Source organism: Anabrus simplex, chromosome 5 (genome assembly GCF_040414725.1).
Source record: "Anabrus simplex isolate iqAnaSimp1 chromosome 5, ASM4041472v1, whole genome shotgun sequence".
NCBI lineage: Eukaryota > Metazoa > Arthropoda > Insecta > Orthoptera > Tettigoniidae > Anabrus > Anabrus simplex.
The window spans coordinates 170,365,053-170,384,605 of record NC_090269.1 but is presented as its reverse complement, the minus strand read 5'-3'; the positions used below and the strand labels follow the sequence as shown (position 1 = coordinate 170,384,605).

The 19,553-nt window shown below is 39.8% G+C and overlaps 1 protein-coding gene across 3 annotated transcripts in view; it reads right to left on the bottom strand.

Moving 5' to 3' along the window:
* Mctp (multiple C2 domain and transmembrane region protein) overlaps positions 1-19,553 on the bottom strand; it is a 1,410,470-nt gene that overhangs the window by 92,662 nt on the left and 1,298,255 nt on the right. Inside the window, exon 19 of one of the 3 annotated variants that reach the window (XM_068227784.1) lies at positions 5,443-5,457. The exons of the other annotated variants lie outside the window; for them this stretch is intronic. Within the exon in view, the coding sequence (XP_068083885.1) occupies positions 5,443-5,457 (15 nt within the window). The remainder of the gene's footprint in view (positions 1-5,442; positions 5,458-19,553) is intronic. 3 annotated transcript variants of the gene reach the window in all.

The following is a 19,553-nucleotide window of genomic DNA, read 5'->3' as shown; positions in this document are numbered from 1 at the left end:
AATCAGATTTTGACTATGTACCCCAGAATATTACCAAATTATTATGTACAAAGTTGTATACCATGATAACCTAACCTTAAAATTTAAGAGATAACGATGTAGGCCTATGTGACGATATATGTTTTAGTACTTATAACAGTGGTCTTATTTAAATTCTGCAAGACATCTCTAATATGTAAAATCTATATTATCTGTGATAAGATCCAGAGATAAGACAATATTATGAATACTGCTCCACTTTCCAACTTTATCTTCTTTCGTGAGTGAAGGAGAGAAAGCGCCTAACAAAATTCCTTCACATTCCTGATTTTATTCAGGATAAAAATTTTCTTTTCAATTTGTTCTTGTTAAGAACTACTCATGTTTGACTCCACTTGGCTATCTCACAGACTTGAAAGACTTGTAGTGAAATGTACCAACGTTACAATTGTAGAAATTTTGTTTATGAAATAAGAATTTCCTACAAGTGTAGGAACATCCACTTGTAACTACAACTTGTACACTTGTAGATTCATAGCTTTATGAAACAGGCCCCAGGACTGTATGGAGGGTGATCAAGCACAGTCAACCCTGATCTAGCAAGAAAATCCATTGTTACATTAGCATGATGTGCTGGAGCATTGTCGTGATGCAAGAGCCAAATGTTGAGTCATGACCTTGGCTGGAGCTGCTTGAGAGCCTGGATAACCTGAGGAAGACAAGTCTCACTGTACCACTTTGCAGTAACTGTCCTTTGTGTTTCTAGCACAACCCCAGTCAGGATGCCCCGTACAGTGAAGAATACTGCAATCATCCTTTTCTTCACTGACCTTGACTTTCGCACAGTCACAGGAGTACCCTCACCTTCAAACAGCCACACCTTGTTCTGAGATTTTGTTGGGACATCGTAATAATAAAGCCAAGGTTCGTCACCTGTAACGATGCTATTGACGTTACGCGAAGTCCCATTTTCAAACGGTTTTAGCATTTCTCGGCACCATTTCACTTGATGTGCCCTTTGTTCATCTGAAAGTGAATGGGGCACCCAAAGGAAACAAACCTTTCTAACATGGAGATGGTCATGTAGAAGTGAATGAATAGCTGGTGCACGGATGTGGAGGGTCTCTTCTACCTGCCTTTCTTGCTGCAACATTTTCCTTACAGCTTCAATGTTTTCCTCAGTCATTGATTCAGACGGTCGCCCAGAACGAGGATCATCTTCAACTCCAAAATTTCCCCTCTGGAACTCTTTGTACCAACGGAAAATTGTTGTCCGATGTGGACAGTCTTTCCCCAGCACAGGAGTCATTTCCTCCAGGAACTGGTCAACATTTAATCCACGAGCAAAATTGTAGCAGATAATTGCACGATATTCACCTTTAGACCACACTGACATCTTAAATTGTTTTCAATCTCACTGCTTGGTAACAACTGGTGTGAAGGTCGCGTCTTACTGTCTTCTAGACCAGTTTTCACTCCTCTTTTCATTCTGCACCATAACAGGGATGTCCAGCCAACCGTTTTTGCATACTGCAAAACTTTGATATAGATGTTGATTCCCATAGGGAACATGAAATATTTGTCCTGAATGAGTAAATTTGGACCAACTGATGAGCTCAACTTAGCACATGAGGGCAAAACGCAGCCAACCAAGAATGAGTTAGCTGGAAAATTTGTAATGTCCAATAACGGACCATTTTATTGGTATTGCAAAACTTTCCTAATGCCCTTTGTAACAGAAGACATAGATGCCATTACTGAAGTACCCTATAAGAATGATAGGATCATTAAATTATCTATGCAGCTGGAGTCCACAAATTACACGGTAGTGCAGGTATATGCACCACAGGTTGGATGTAGTGCTCAAGGGAAGGATCAATTCTGTCAGGATCTAGAAGATATAATTGATGAAGAAAATGTCATCATCATTGGGGACTTAAACAAGTTGGGACAGACAGACTTGGTTTTGAGGAAATCATTGGACCACAAGGGTTTGGGAACAGAAATGCAGAAGGCAAACAACAGCTTGATTTGTGCAGAAGAAATGGATTAATCATCAAAAATACCTTCTTCCAAAAACAAGATATAGCTGGGATGGAAAACACAAGTCTCTCATCGACTATATCATCACTAACATAGGAGGAGGGAGATATGTAACTGATGTCAAAGTTATCCCCAGTGAGAATATGGACAGTGATCATAGATTATTGATTGCAGACCTAAATCATGTGGCTAACACAACCCCGAAGAAAAGACAAAGAAAACGTAAAGTGAAGACTTGGAAATTAGAAGAAGCCAAGCAGAAGGAAGAATATAAAATAAGGATACAGAGACACTTACCAAAAGAGGAAATGAATACAGTAGAAGAAGAATGGAACATTTTTAAAGATACGTTGGTGGGTAAAGCTAAAGACCTATGTGGAGTAACAGGATCGACCATGAAAGAAAAAGACACACCTTGGTGGAATGACAGAGTTGGATTGGCTATAAAAGAGAGAAATTGGGCAAAAAAAGATACTAGACAAAGAAAAGCAAAGAGATGTACAAGAGCCAGGTGGCCAAGAAGTGGCTAAACTACAGGAACTCTTCAGGACAAAGAAACTTACAGTTAAGAAGATAGTAAGAGAAGAGAAAGAGAAAATGGAATGGGTTTGTGGAAAAGTTGAAAGAGGACAGCAGAGGAAACAAGAAACTTCTTTACAGAGTAATTAAAAACAAGCAAATAAACTAGAAGACATCAAGGTAATAGAGCAGGACAATGGATCAGTAGTATGAGAGGAAGATGGAATCAGGAGAGAATTCAAGACCTTCTTTGACAAGCTCCTGAATGGAGAGGCATCAAATGTAATTCAAAACAAAGAAGAATCTGGAAAACGTGAAGAGCCCAGCAAAAATATGGAGCCACCAAACACATGGCTGGAGATAGAGAAGAGCATTAAAAATATGAAGAAAGGGAAAGCTGCAGGAATAGATGAGTAAAGTGTGGACATGTTGAGAGCAGGAGGAACCCCATCAATCCAATGGCTATATGACTCCTAAATGTAGTATGGCAGAAAAATACCATCCCAGAAAGACTGGAAGAAAGGTATAATTGTACCTACATTCAAGAAAAGCAGCAGGCAGTAATGTACCAACTACTGTGGCATCATTATTCTTTCATGGACTAAAAATTCTGGGAAAAATTATAGAGGATAGATTACGAGAAATTTTAGAACCACTTTTAGAAGTGGAACAATATGGCTTTAGGCCTGGAAGATCAACAACAGATCTTATACTTGCTGTCAGGATGCTAATGGAAAAATATTGGAAAAAAGAGAAGCCTTTATATCTACTGTTCCTTGACATCGAAAAGACCTATGACACAGTACCAAGGAAGCTTATTTGGGAGTGCCTGAGAAAGCTCAAAGTTCGAGACAGTCTAATTTCAAAATTTAAGGTGCTTTACGAGAAAACCAGAAGCTGTGTACAAGTAGGTTCTAGACTGTCAGACTGGTTTGAGACAAAAAGGGGAGTACAGCAAGATAGTGCTTTGTCACCCCTATTCTTTATAGCTGTAATGGATACCATATTAAAGGCCCTAAAGAAAAGGGGCAACAAGACTTAAAAGCATTTGCATTTGCAGATGATGTAGTAATTTGGGGTAACTCAGAGAAAGATGTGGAAGACAGACTACAGGAGTGGAGTCAGGAGTTTGAGAGGCTAAAACAGTGGTGTTGAAGGGTGACAATCAGCCAGAAATAATGCTAAATGGCACTAAGCTGGACAGTGTCACAGAACTTAAGTACTTGGGTAGTATAATGTCCAAGGATAACTTAGCTAAATATGAAGAAAACAGTCGAATCAGCAAAGCAATACATTTTTACCTCCAAGTAAGACAGCTACTATGGGATAAACAAGTACCACTCAAAACCAAGATGACACTGTATAAATCGTACAACACCCCTATCCTCACATACAGCCTGGAAACCGCTCCATTAACAAGAAAGGACAACTCGAAACTCCAAGCAGCAGAAATGAAGTTCCTACGCACAATGATCCAGAAGACCAGGAAGGATAAAGTCAGGAATGAAAAAGTCAGAGAAGACGTAGGACTAGAAGACTCCTTACTCCAGAAGATCCGAAAGGCAAGACTGAAGTGGTTTGGTCATGTGAAAAGAATGAGTGCCAATAGGTCTGCAAGAAAGGAGTATGAACGAGAAATAAGGGGAAAGAGACCAATGGGCAGACCTAGAGAAAAATGGACAGACTTAGTAAAGAAGGATGTAGAGGAGAGAGGACAGGACTGGGAGCGGATTGTGAATGAAGAATGGTTCATGGACCGAACAAAATGGACGAGGCTCGTATACCACACCAGTGAACTGGAGCTGGTCAACGATGATGATGATGATGACTACAACCCCTAAATACCTCATAACCAAGTGAAGAGATCTGTAACTTTTCTTTACAAACTCGTTAATGAATTACCCCAATGAAAATTGTTTCTTCTATTTACATTTAGGTACTTTCCATGATGTAATATCACCCCTTCAACACAGTAACTAAAATTGAGAGGACGTTTCGTGCAATGTGACTTTTCATCCCATTAAACATCATACCATTATCTGCTGTCCATCTTACAACACTGGGCTAGGAAAACTTGGGAGTAAAGAAACGGGATGCTTGACTAAGTGGTATGTTATGAGCTGTCAGTGGTGAGATGGTGTGGAATTACATTAGTCGATGAATAAGCTTCAACAGAACTTTTGAAAGTAGGAAATATCATAATATGACTCTCTAGGTCTTTTTGCAGTCACTCACAATCCTTTAACTCATTTACTACTCTATAGAGTATAACATCATCTGCAAATAGCCTTATCAGTGATTTCAGTTCTTTATTCATATCATTTATATACATATCGTAATGGGTCAATAATGCTGCCCTGTGAGCCCCCCCCCCCCCCCCCCTAATCATTACAGGATCAGATAACATTTCACCTACTCTAATTCTCTGAGTTCTATTTTTTAGTAATTTAGCCACCCATTCAACCATTATTTTGTCTAGTACAGTAGCCAAAAGAGTGCAATTAAAGGTAAATTATTCAAAACAATCAAAAGCATTCATGTTGACAAGTGGGCTGCAGTGAGAATTGATGGTATTGTATAATGAGTTCTTGGTTCAAGGTATTTACAGAGGAGAGACAAAGCTGTAATCTTTCACTATTATAGTCCATAGTTTGCATGGATCATTTACTGAAAGGGAGAGATTCAGTTAGATGTTCAGATGTTCAGGTGGAAATGTAGTAAGCAGTCTGACCTATTCTGATGACTTGGTCTGAATCACATACTGTGCTGAAAGGCTGCAGTTTAATATCTAGGAACTTTAAAATAGGTGCAATGAGTATGATATGAAAATTAGCCTTAGTGTTGCCATTGGTTGTGGTATCATACACAACCATTAACCCGGCTCAAGGGTGACAGGGTCACCTTCCCTATCCTACACTTTAGTAATTCTTGTCTGGCGCATTCACGTTGCGGGGGTGGGTATCTTCCACATCAGTAGGCCGGTGTGAAGGAGAGCTAAGTTCAGGCAGGGACTCAGTCTCATGGGGTATAACGTGGAACCCATGTCCAGGGTTATGGGTGAAGACCTTAACAGCATCTTAGGCAGAGAAGGAGACCTTCGGAATGGCTAAGATGGTGGATGAGGCAACCCATCCTCTCTGGGAAAATTAGAAGAGGACACCACTGCCTTGCAGAGAAGAGGGATCTTCAAAGGCTAAGGGAGAAAACTCCAAAAGAAAATCCTCAGATGCTTTAGGCTTAGCAGGTCAGCAGATGAGTAAATTTGTACTTGCTTTCAACTATAATACAAACCTCGGTTGGAAGTTTAAAAATGGAAATGGAATTGACAAGTCCCTCGCTACAGTTGGACAGTATGATGGTAATGCTGAAGCTCGTGCAAGTGTTAGATCAGAGAACAAAAACCCATTTGGAACAATAAATATTTTAACAATGAATGGGAAGGAAAATTAATTGATTGATCTATTGGAGAGAAGAAAACTCGACATCCATGGGATTAAGTTAAGTGAAGTAAAATGGAAAGGGAAAGGAATGAAGAAACTAAGAAAGGGGTACACCTTGTACTGGATGGGTAACTGTAAAGAGAAAAGAAATGGAATGGAATTTATAGTGAATCAGAACGTTGAACCAATAGCTGAGTTGAGTATGTAAATGAAAGAATTGTAATAATCCACATACATGTAAACAAGGAACTACTGAAGATAGTACAGGTGTATGCTCCACAGACAGGATGTAGCATGGAAGAAAAATAAGATTTCCTCAATGAACGGGAAACACATATTGTCGGATATGGGATCATGATAGTGGCAGATCTGAATGCTTACGTGGGAACTGATAGAATGGGATATGAGAACGTTCAGGGCCCACATGGGTATGGCGATAGAAATGAAAATGGAGAGAAACTATTGGACTCTTGTATCAGAAATAACCTGATAATAAAGAACACAGGGTTTATGAAGAGGAATAGCCATAAGATCAGCCGATATAGTTGGAATGGACAGTATGGAACACTCATCGATTTTATAGTCCGGCTCCATGGCTAAATGGTTAGCGTGCTGGTCTTTGGTCACAGGGATCCCAGGTTCGATTCCCGGTAGGGTCGGGAATTTTAACCATCATTGGTTAATTTTGCTGGCACGGGGGCTGGGTGTATGTGCCGTATTCATCATCATTTCATCCCCATCATGACGCGCAGGTCACCTACAGGCATTAAATCAAAAGACCTGCACCTGCCAAGCTGAACTTGTCATTGAACACTCTCAACACTAAAAGCCATACACCATTTCATCGATTTTATAATAACAGACCGAGAATGGGGAAGATACGTCATGAATACGAAGATAATCCCAAGTGAAAGTATGGAAGGTGATCATAGATTATTAATTGTGGAATTAAAACAAGTAAAAATCCCTAAAATTGTACTGAAGAAGAAACCAAAGATCAGGATTTGGGAATTGGAGGAGAAGGATAAAAGAATGGCATTCCAAGTTTGGATAAAAGGAAAGTTGCCTAACACGGAAATACGAAGCGCAGAAGATGAGTGGGACAATTTAAGACAGACAATTGTGGAAGCAGCAATTAAGGTATGCAGGAAAACAAAAGCAAAGGTTAAGGGAAAGGAGACACGGTGGTGGACAGACTAAATAAAAAAAGAAATAAAAGAAAGGAACAAGGTGAAGAAAGAAATGGATAAGGAAAAGCAAAACATGTATCAGAGGGATGAGAATAAGATATAAAGGTTACATGTGGAATACAAAAGTTTGAAATTACAAGTAAAGAGGAGTATCAAGGAAAGAAAAGAGAAATGTTGGGAAGAGTTTACAAACAAAATTGAGCAAGATAGTTGAGGAAATCAGAAACTATTATACAGAGTAATAAAATTGAAAAGAATAAATCGAGAAAAAATCAAGGCATTAGAGAGAGAAGATGGATCCATAGTACATGACGAAAAGGGTCTTCAGAAGGTGATGGCAAAATATTTTGAAAAACTTTATAATGAGGACGACTGCTCGGAGGAAGAAGGAGATAAGAAAATGGAAATAATAGATGGAGAAAAAGAAGAGAACCCGATAACATGGTTGGAACTTGAAAGGGCAGTGAAAACAATGACCAAAGGTAAAGCAAGTGGAAAAGATTAATTCAATGCTGGTATGATTAAGGCAGCAGGAAGCAGTGGCCCTAAATGTCATATGGAAGGATGAAAGGATACCTGAGGATTGGCAACAAGGAAGCATCTTTGGTATTTGCAGATGATGTGGTGATTTGGGGAAAGGGAGAAAAGGAAGTACAAAGGAGACTGGACATTTAGAATGAAAATCTGAAGGAGTTTGGAATGGTAATTAGTAAAAAGAAAACTGTAGTCATGCACTGTGGAAAAGAGAAAAAGAGAAGCCAAGTGAACATAGATGTAGAACAGTTTTCATGTCTGGGTAGCATTATTAATGGAAGTAATGAAATCAACACTGAAATTAATAACAGACTAAGTAAAGGTACACCATTTTATCATCAAGTCAGAGAGCCTTCATGGGATGACAAAGTACCCATGATGATGATGATGATGATGATGATGTTAGGCCCCATTAAACAACAAACATCATCAACAAACAAAACAGAGTAATGTTGGTAGGATAGAAACATAAGAAAATTGAATGTCAGATTGGGAATACACAACTGGAACAGGGAGATCAATTCAAGTATTTAGGAGGTGGATTCTCCCAGTATACTAAGTGAGAATGAATCAAATGTTCATCAGCAAAGCTAATACAGTGAGCTCACAGTTGTGATCAACGGTATTGGTGTAAGAAAGAAGTTAGCTCCCGGATTTAATTAATCTTGTGTGGCAATTTCTAGCTGGGTGCAGCCTTTGTAAGGCAGACTCTCCGATGAGGGTGGACGGCATCTGCCATGTGCACGTAACTGCGTGTTATTGTGGTGGAGAATAGTGTTATCTGTGATGTGTGAGTTGCAGGGATGTTGGCGATAGCACAAACATCCAGCCCCCGAGCCATCAGAATTAACCAATGAAGGTTAAAATCCCCGACCCAGCTTGGAATCGAACACGGGACCCTCTGAACCGAAGACCAGTACGCTGACCCTTCATCCAGCTCTGTTCATTTGAAGTTTAATATTTTGCAGCACAAAATAGTCCATCTTCTGTGTATTGTCATACACCGAATAAGTTCAATTTTCTGTCTTAATTATACATCACAACTTCTCCATTATAACATAAGAAGGTGATAGTTAAAATACTTATTTTAAGTTCACACATCAGTTTAAATGAGCAGATATTGGTAGTTAGTAACAGCGACCAACATGCACATATTGAAAACCTCGAAGCAGATTGTCACTGGTGTAATCCCATGCATCAATGGACAAGGTTGTGATCAGGGATTCAATGGTGCCAGAATGCACTAGAATGGAGTCTGAAATCCATCTCGTAAAGTGGAATGCAGTCTGAAATCTATTTCCCTTTACACTGACTGCACTTTCTTTGTTTTATATATATTTTTCAAATCTCGCAAATTATTTCCAAGGCCGATAGTGAAGAATTTCCTTATGATCTAATCAGTACTGCCAACTGTTCTTCTGCTTACACTGCTTCATCAATTTCTGGAATGCATGGTATTGAATATTAATTCAAATATTCAAGACTAGCGGAACTTTTGTTTTTAAAGTAGTATTCTTTCTTTCTTTCTTTCTTTCTTTCTTTCCTTTTATTGTATAGCTTACCTTGGTCCTGCTTGGGACTTTTTTTTCTTCTGGAAGTCTTGAGTATTGATGAAGTTTATAAAAAGTTAATTTTAATGTCTAGTTTACGAAGAGGAAGACAGTTATTTTAACAGATGAACAGACTGTGAAGAATCTGGAAAATTTACTCACAAAAGAAAAGTGACGGCCATGTGGTTAAGTTTGGATACCAGTACTAGTTCAACATGTGAATTTAATTATTGATCATCTGTAAGTGAAAATTGTCCTCATATCCAAAATGCTGGACTACTAAACAATCAGAAAACTTCTTGAATGCATACCTTGAATCATTGTTGAAGATCAGAAAATTGGTTATAAGGTATTTTTAAACGGACTGAAAGTTGGTGTTGACATTGAAAGGGAACCAGGACTATATATTTTGAAAGAAAGGGCAAACACTAAGGTTACTTATTATGGAAGCACGAAAGCTGAACAGCAAACGTCACTGAAGAAGAAAATATTTTATCATAAAATTTCAAAGGTGCACAGAATAATCTCAGATAAAGTTAACCTTGCAGAGAAGCAATAATTACAATTTTTTTTTTTTTTTTTTTTACAATTTTGCTTTACGTCTCACGATACAGATAGGTCTTATGGCGACGATCGAGTAGGAAAGGCCTATGAGTGGAAAGGAAGTGGCTGTGGCCTTAATTAAGCTACAGCCCCAGCATTTGCCTGGTGTGAAAATGGGAAACCACGGAAAACCATCTTCAGGGCTGCCGACAGTGGGATTCGAACCCACTATCTCCCACATATACAATCTCACAGCTGCAAGCAATAATTATATCACATCAGTCAACAACTTAGTAAAGAACATGAACATACCAATTAGGTTTTTTGTACAGCATGCAATCTGGAAAAAGTTGCATTTCATATAACAAATATTCTGATATAATCGATCTACAGGTAGCCAATGGACTAGATATGGGTAGAGGCCTTCAGAGTTGTGCATCAGTTGCCAGAATAATTAATTACATATATCAGTTTGGAAATGCAGAAAAGAAGTTATGCAAGGAAATAGTTGCAGCCAGTTTTAAATTGTTGGTTACTATAGATTAATCCACAACAATATCCTCAAAAACAGTTTTAATAGAGTATATCAATGTATATTTCACTAGTGATGAACCTATAATATTTTTTAAATTGTTGGAATTGGAGTCTGCTTCTTCTGAGAGTATAGTGAATACCCTTCTTTATCACTTATATTCTAGTGGTCTCCCAAATGAATTTTTAGCAAAATATTTGATTGGTTTTGAGTTCAATGATAGGTAGAAACTCTGGTGTGTAGAAATTACTGGGTCTGAAGTATCTTACTGTTATCAAATGGAACTGTTTGTGTCATAGAACAGAACTGTAAATTCAGTATCAGGTGTGAATGCCCCCCAAAAATCAATATCAACTACAGGCCTGTGCAAACAAGCCAGGACTGCAAATAGTAAAAGTAGGGAGAATTTTGTCTGTGCACTGGGTAGCTCACAACTATTCAGGCACCTGTAAAGAGTTACAAAAGCTCTTTATGATCATTTTCTAATGGTATCAGATGATCAGAATCACAGTTCTAAAGAGCGTTCAGTGTATAAAGGTCTCTCTACTTACATTTATTCACAAGAATTTGTGTTTAGTCTGGCACTACTAACTGATGTTTTTTATGAATTTTGTATAATTTTTGAGTATTTGCAGTATGATTCCGCTTGTCTGACTGATGTCTATAGAATAATTAATTTGTGCTATTGAAAAACCGAGAGAATATCCTGGAAAATGTTTGAGGGATGCTCAAATAACCATACAGAAGAGAAATTTTCATGATTTTCAACTTTAAAAAGGTCCATAGTTTGTGTTGAAAATAAATCATGATACATTCCTCCAGAATTTGTTTGATAATCTGCAATCTAATGACAAACATTTCCTCCAACTGTAATTATCAAGGTAATGCTGTCAATACATCAGAGTTCAAAGCACTGATCGAAGAAAAGGTACAGTACTGGAGCTCTCTACATGGCCGGTGGATGTAAGTACTGTATACAGTGGTTTAAGGGAGAGAACAAATTTTGAATAAAGTGAAACAGGCTATATCAACATTGCCGATAATTAGTACCAACTGAGAAAAGGGATTTAGCACTTTGAATGTCATCATGACACCATCCAGAACTGTCTTTTGACAGGGAGGTCCTAACCAGCTTGTCGGCATACTTGAACAAAACAAAATCACTCTCGCGGATCAAACACACAAACCCCTGTGGGTGGGGGATGCAGACAAAGAATACACCCATGGTATCCCCTGCCTGTCATTAGAGGCAACCAAGGGATGACTGAATTACAACGATGAGACTACTTGCAATTAGTATCATCACACGGGGAACACTGTTGGATCGCCTTTACTTGCGAGTAGTACCACTATCTTAGGTACACAATAGGTTCGTGATTAGTAGCAACAGAGTATGAATCAGGATGGGATTTACAGAACCCCTGATTAGTACCACTACATGCAGAAAACCACGGGCTTATGTTGCCTGTAATTAGTACCAATATGTGAGAAACACCATGGGTCTGGGTATTGCCTGTGATTAGTACCACTATATGAGTGACACCGTGGGTTTGCGCTGCCCACGATTAGTACCCACTATGTGAGGAACACCATGCGATAGTACGAATCCCTGTGATTAGTACACCTATGTGAGGAACACCATAGGTTTGCATTGCCTGTAAGTGGCACCACAATGTGAGAAACACCATAGGTTTGCGTTACATGTGCATATTACACTACCTGTGAGTAGAACCATAATGTATGGAATACCGCGAGTTACGCTACTTTTGATTGGTACCACAACATGCCAAATACCATGGTTCTACTTTACTAGCGATAAGTACTATTATGAAGGGCCGATGACCTGGAATTTGGACACATTTTAGACAACAAGCTTTATCGATTCAGGATTATGCTTTAGAAGCAGTCCCTTGTTCAGTAATACTGTTGTTTTGTTTTACGATAGTTTCAATGAGTATGGGGATTGCGAGCCAGATCCACTGGATTGTTTTAAATTCATATTCAACCATTCAATCTTCATCATCACATTTTGAATTCTGGTCAGTGGATGATTTTGGACTTTTAACTTGTCATTTCAATTCATCTCATTTTGTACCACTAGGGGCTGATGACCTACATGTTAGGCCCCTTTAAACTACAAGCATCATCATCATCATCATTAGAACTGTCTTTTAATTGAAAATGTGTCTAGTTAGATGCTTGTCAATTTATTAAGAGTACCAATTCACTTGTGGGATCCAACACCTTATGTACAAGAATGGTTGCTGAAACATAGGGCGACTGACAACAAAAGAATCAGACAGCATCAGATTCAAGAAAATTAAAGATACAAGACTCTTTGGAATCTGTTTTTGACCAAGAGGTTTTGAATTTTATGGCTGCTTGTTAGTAATACTTCATACTATCATGACAAAGACATCTTTTATGTTCTGTTAGGTAGAACTACATTATAGGTCAGTTAAGTTGGTATTGAACTTATATACGAATTTGAAAATTATTATTATTATTATTATTATTATTATTATTATTATTATTATTATTATTATTATTATTATTATTATTGTACCGGGCGGTACACCTCCACGCCGCTAATTTAAAATTTGCGCCTGTTGAAACTCCTCTGCTGGAGGAAGTCTGAACTTTATCTACGCTATTAATTCTCTACTTTCTCAGAAGATGTCACCACGTGGAAAATTTTGAGTTTTTGAACTGTGTCATTTTTGATGTGTTTTGTTTCGTTTGAAGTAAGAAGTGTGAACTTTCTCTTCTAGAGGACACTACTGAAGATCAACAATAGTGCACCCTAGTGCGAAGTCAAAGAACTATTTTGTTGGAGAAATTTTTATTTCAAATGTTTGTTCTTTGCTAAATTTCTTTCAGTCTTTAGTTAAGTTGGCAATAGTTACCCCTTCTTTCCCCTTGTTTTAAATCTAGCCTATCCCGAATTTCTTTAATTAATTTTCCACCAATTATGTGTTTCTTCTTAGTATTGTGTAAGGGGTTTATTGATGAACCAATAAAATCCTCGCGGGAGGGTGTTTTCATTCCCCTAACGCCTAGAACCTTCCGCGAGAGTATTTAAACTGCTGATTTTAGGGTCTCCGGGCCACTTCTGTTCCATCTTTCAGTGTATAAGGTACATAGCAGGAGGCGGGAAGCGCCTCTTTCCTCGGCAGCGGTCAACAACAAGGTAATGGCCGATTAATAACTTCTTTCTTTGCTAGCTCAGCAGTTTAACTCTCGGGGCGGGTTCTAAACGTTCCACCATGTAACCTTTTCCTAAATGTAACTACTCTTTCATATATTCTCTTTTAAAGCTACATACTGGGATAGAGAGTGCTAACCCTCTCGAGCTCCCACTCATATTGTTTTGAGGTGAACTTATTTTTCTCAACCTATTCTTCGTTAACGTAAAACAAATTGTTCTCTTCTTAAGTCACCTCTTTAGTATGGGATTAGCCCTTGTATTAACGGCCTAGTGCCAAGTAGGTCTTAATGAAAGTGTATTAGGAGTGCAAGTTCGCCTCCTCTCAAATTGTTATTTTAGAGGTCATTTAATTAACCTCCTTTGCATTTAATAGACCTCAGTAGATTGGGTATTTTACCCCTGTGTTTATGTCCGTTGAGGACAACTTGAAGGTGGAGTTTGGTGTGGCCTGGGAGAGGCTTAAATTTGAGAGCGTGTGGCTCTTTTGAAAATTGAGTGTTGTATGCCTCGTGGAGGCTTGTCTATGTAATTTGGAGCTAGGGCTCCTAGGCATGAATGGGGTTTTCTGCCCCTCTGTTGAAACTTGTGTTTGGAGGTAAAACTGCGCTGATTGCCCAAGCATTGTGTTTTCAGGGCTCGAAGCCCAAATCCTGTAAATATTGTAACTACCCTTTGACTTGCTACTTTGTACCTGCCATGCTTGTTATTTCTTTGTTTTTGAAAAGAAAATATAACCTGGTTAAATTTTAATTAATTTTACTTTAGTAGCTTGAGACCTGTTCACCACCCCGCACCTTCTTTCACGCATAACTACCACAAAAACACGGTAACAAGTGGTAGCAGAGCGTGGTTGAATGGGTCTCAATTTAGCCCCTTTTGACGGCTAAACATTGTTTTGTTCCGAACTCTAACTATTTTTTCAGTTGCTGGAATTTTTTGAGTTTTTCAAAATTGTTCTGTCACCATGCCCGGCCCTCGCGATGTTCTCCATCTTAACTATTTGCGCAAGGAGGAGTTGATCTATGAATTGACTATTAGAAATGTACAATCTGGAGGCACGGTTGCAGTAGACACAAACAAGCTTAGAGAGTCCCTAGATTTGCCCATTTCCATCCCCAATTTGGGAGAGAAAGAAAATGACGACTCTCTTTCCACGATCACGGAGAATATTACTGGGCTAGTTTCTGTAGTTAGTTTTTTTGATGAAAATGATCCTTCTCCTAATCAAATTAAGCGTGTGCAAGCTAGGCTGTTTCATTTTTCCAATAGAGTTAACGATCTGTTGTCTCTAAAGTTGAATGACGTTCAGAAGAAGGAAGCTAGTACGCTGCTTGAAAATATGTCTGAATTATCTAGCAAGGTCACTCAATTGTTAACTGGGGAAGTTCCTCCCAAATCTGATCAACCCACCATAGTGAATGTAGGTAGTGAGGAAGAACCTCCTAAGGGAGGAGTAAATAGGAAAACCATCGCCGCTCAAACTATCACTGCCCCATTGGACAACGAATCTGAACGCCGTGCATCGTTGAGTAACATCCGTTCTGAATTAACTTCCTTGCCATTGAAACCTTTACCTACTATGTCACCCGGGTTTAGCAGCTTGCCTCATCCATTGGCAATGTTGCTCAGAGGTATCTCTAAGTTTTCGGTTAATACCACCAGTGAAGTAATTTCATTTTTAAGATTTCTGGTTGAATTTCAGGATCATGCCCTTGTGTTTTCTCTTTCTCCATGTCAAATTTTGCAAATTATCTATCCTTATGCAATTGGTATTCTTTCTGACAAAATAGTAAGAGCCATAGCCGAACAGTCATCTATTGAAGATTTTCATGCACACTTGCTTGCAAATTTTATTCCCGCCCGTGCGAGGTCTTCTCTGATTCAGAAGTACCATTATCGGGTACAGCGCTTGGATGAGAACTTGGCTGATTTCATACAAGACATTAAGTTTTATACTAGGGTGTTTGCCCTTCATTTTCCTGAAGATCAGATTGTACAGGCTATTGTAGAAGGCATTTCACCATCTTATAGGTCATATTTGTGTTTCGCGGCGTGCCCGCAAACTTTCTCTGAACTTGAAGCGTTGGCCGTCTCAGCGGAAGGAGTGAGGTACGCTGACTCTTTGCGTGTGGCAAAAGAACCCCCTCCTTCGTTTAGTAATACTCGGCCTCCACCTCGCCGACCAGTCACACCCCGTAAATGTTATGCTTGCGGGTCGCCTGACCATCTTCGCAATAAATGTCCATTGGTCAAAACTAGTAGGGCAAATAATGGAGCTGGTTCAGCACAAGGCTGTTTTAAATGTGGGGCTTTCTCACATATCGCCAAGAATTGCCCAAACTCGATTAGCACCCCCTCCTGCTCAACTTCTGGTGCAAATTCTACCTATGCCAATAATAAAAAGTGACTAGTGGCTTCGGCTGAGTCGACTAATCCATCTTCCCGTGACTCAGCCCCTAGTAAACAGGTTGTAAATTCAGGGAACGAGCAATTTTCAAATTCATCTTTTGAAGGTCCCAAAGAGTGTCTTAGGATTGCGGCGGATTCCCCCGCACCGGTTCCTTTTCTTAAGATTGAGTTAAATAACGAGCCTATAACAGCTCTCTTAGATTCAGGCAGTGTTTGTTCGATTATTTCGGCTGAATGGTATTCTAAATTGAAATCTGTTTGTAAACTACCTGACTATGTCTCATCTCCGGTTCAATATGTTTCGGCTAATTCATCCCCATTAGAAATTCTAGGTTCCTTATTGGTCAAAATTCGTATTTTTAAATTCACATGGAAAGTTAAATTGTTTGTGGCCAAGCACTTGTCTTGCCCCATTATATTGGGAGCGGACTTTATTTTTCACACTGGTCTTGTGCTCGACCTTCAGAGTAGGTCTTGCACTTTCAAATTTGCCTCTAATTGTAACATCCCTTTATTAAAGTGTAATTCTGCATCATGTTCTTCTATTTCGCCTACCCAGGATGAGATGTTGTTAGATCTTAGACATCTACCTGAGGAGCAGGCTGATAGTATTCGTAAGCTGTGTCAGTCGTTTCCAGAGGTGTTTTCTGATACTCTTGGTGTTACTGACCTGATCGAATACAAAATTGAGGTCACGGATTCGATTCCTGTCCGTTTTCCACCGTATAGGCTATCTCCACCTAAAATGAAGGCTCTGAAAGAAATTATCGATCAGATGTTGAAGGATGGTATTATTAGGCCCTCTAAGTCAGCGTATTCCTCGCCTATTTTTCTAGTTCCGAAACCCCAAGGAGGCTTCAGGCCTGTCATTGATTACAGGGCTCTCAATCGGAAGGTGGTGTTACAATCTGTGCCCCTTCCCGACCTTCATTCTTGTTTTTCATGGTTTCGTAAGGCCAAGTTCTTTACTATCTTGGACTTGAATCAGGCCTATAATCAAATTCCCCTTGCCGAAGAGTCTAAACACCTTACAGTGTTTGCCACGGACTGGAATTTATATGAATACAACCGCGTACCTTTCGGGCTCCCCACGGGAGCAGCTGTACTCACTAGGCTGCTAGATAGGGTCTTCTCCGACATCAAATTTGAGTACTTATATCACTACTTGGATGATGTCGTCGTATTTTCAGAGACTTTTGAAGAGCATCTAGATCATCTGCGAGAAGTTCTCGATCGCCTTCGTAAAGCTGGGTTAACTGTTAAGTTGTCCAAGGTTGCCTTTGCTAAGCCCTCTATGTCTTTCCTAGGGCATATTGTGTCACCTGATGGTGTAGCTGTCGATCATTCTAGAACACAGGCCATCCGTGATTTTAAACCTCCCAAGGACATTAAAGGTATCGCCAGGTTCATTGGTATGGTGAATTTCTTCAGGAAGTTTATTCCTAACTTCGCTAATAGAGCGGCGCACTTAAACCTTCTTCGTAGGAAAGGCATCAAATTCGAGTGGGGACCTTCTCAACAAGCCGCTTTTGAAGACCTTAAATTAGCTCTTTGTAATGCCCCTGTACTTGCTATGCCTGATTTCTCGAAGAAATTCATCGTCCAAACCGACGCGTCGTCGTCAGCAGTAGCGGCAGTCCTTCTTCAAGAGACTGAACTTGGGAGGCGACCCATCGCCTATGCATCTAGGACCTTGTCGGCTCAAGAAGCCAAGTATTCCATATATGAGCTCGAAGGTTTGGCAGTCTTATTCGCCTTAGAGAAGTTCCGTCTCTATCTGGAACATGTTAAATTCGACCTGGAGACAGATAATCAAGCCTTAAGCTGGGTCTTAGGTAGGCCGCGTCGTACTGGTCGTATAGCCCGTTGGGCCATCCGTATTTCTGCCTTCCAGTTTGATGTTAGACATATCAGAGGTACCGAAAATATTGTCGCTGATGGACTCAGCCGTATGTTTTCAAACGACGTCGAGACCCAAGAACCGGTCGACAGTTCATCACCTCCCGAGTCCATACTATCTGATGTTAATGCCATCTTAACGGATGCCCCCATGCTCTTTAGGGATATCGAGAAATACCAACATGAAGATCCGACGCTGGCTCCGATAATGGAAACCCTTTCTTCTGGGGAACATGTTGTCCCTTATGTTCTGAGGAATGGTGTTCTATGTTGCCCTTCGAGGCATGATAAGATGATGAAAGTTGTTGTTCCAGCGGTTCTTGTACCTATGATCTTCAAGTATTATCATGAGACTCCATTAGGAGGGCATCTTGGAATCTTTAAAACCCGTGAAAAGATTCGTGAAATGTTCATCTGGAAAGGTATGGACGGTGAAATCCGTGAACTAGTAAAGGCTTGTAAATCCTGTTTGATTAGTAAACCAACCATGTCCACCAAGGTAGGCCTTTTGTCTTCCCATCAAGCGTCACGCCCCATGGAACGCCTGTACATTGATTATGTAGGACCCTTCCCCCAGTCAAAGGGTAATGCTAACAAGTTCATCTTTGTATGCGTAGATGGTTTTACCAGATTTTCTTGGTTATTTCCGACTAAGCTGGCTACCGCTCAGTCTACCATTACTTGCTTAAATTCTATTTTTGCTTCTTTTGGTCCGTGCCAATATATTGTATCTGATAATGCTAAGGCTTTTACATCTAATTTATTTCGTAAATTCTGTTTGACTTATCCATCTCTCATGTAACTACTTCTGCTTATTACCCTCAACCATCTCTGGCTGAACGGGTTAATCGTAATCTCAGGTCCGCACTTATTGCCTATCATCATGAAGATCATTCCAGGTGGGACACGTCCCTGCATTGGTTAGCTTTTGCTTTGAATTCGGCGGTTCACGAATCACATAAATTTACTCCAGCTTCTTTGATGTTCAAATTTGTTCCCAACACGCCGCTCTCTAACCTCTGGTCTCTGAGTAACATTCTACCCGAGACAATAGATCCGGATAATATTAAAGATCTTTGGAAGAAGGCTAAAGCCAATCTTAAGGTATCTCATGAAAAGGTTAGGGAAAGGTATGATCGTGGACGGAGACCCACCACTTTGAATGTAGGTGACCAGGTGATTGTCAAGAACTTTGTTCCCGCGGGCAAGCTTGCCCCCAGATTTCATGGGCCTTGTATCATTCTCGATTTTCTTACGCCAGTTACGTTGTTAGTAAGCAATCCAGCCACCGAGAGGATATTTAGGGTTCACCTGTCACAGGTGAAACCGGTGTAATTTCCGTGTTAACTTGCTTCATATCATTGTGAAAGGGGATATGAAGGTTATATTTTTTTTGAGTTTTCAATTTCTAGGCATTCTGCCCCTTCTATAATATTTTGTTTTATATGTAAGCATTTGTGTGAAACCTCCCCCGATTTGTTAAACTGCCATCCTGTCCTTGCCTCGGCCATTACCACGCTCCTGTCTCCTGCTCCAATACACACTGTGGCTGGATTATATTAAATGCCATGGACACCTGCACGCCGCTGACCCCTCAACCTCTTCACCAAGCCTGTGCCCTCAAAAAGATGATGGTCCAACACAATTCTGCCGCCTAGCTTTAATGTTTCAGTGCCCCCGCAGCCGCGCAGCGCTGTGCAGCAACTG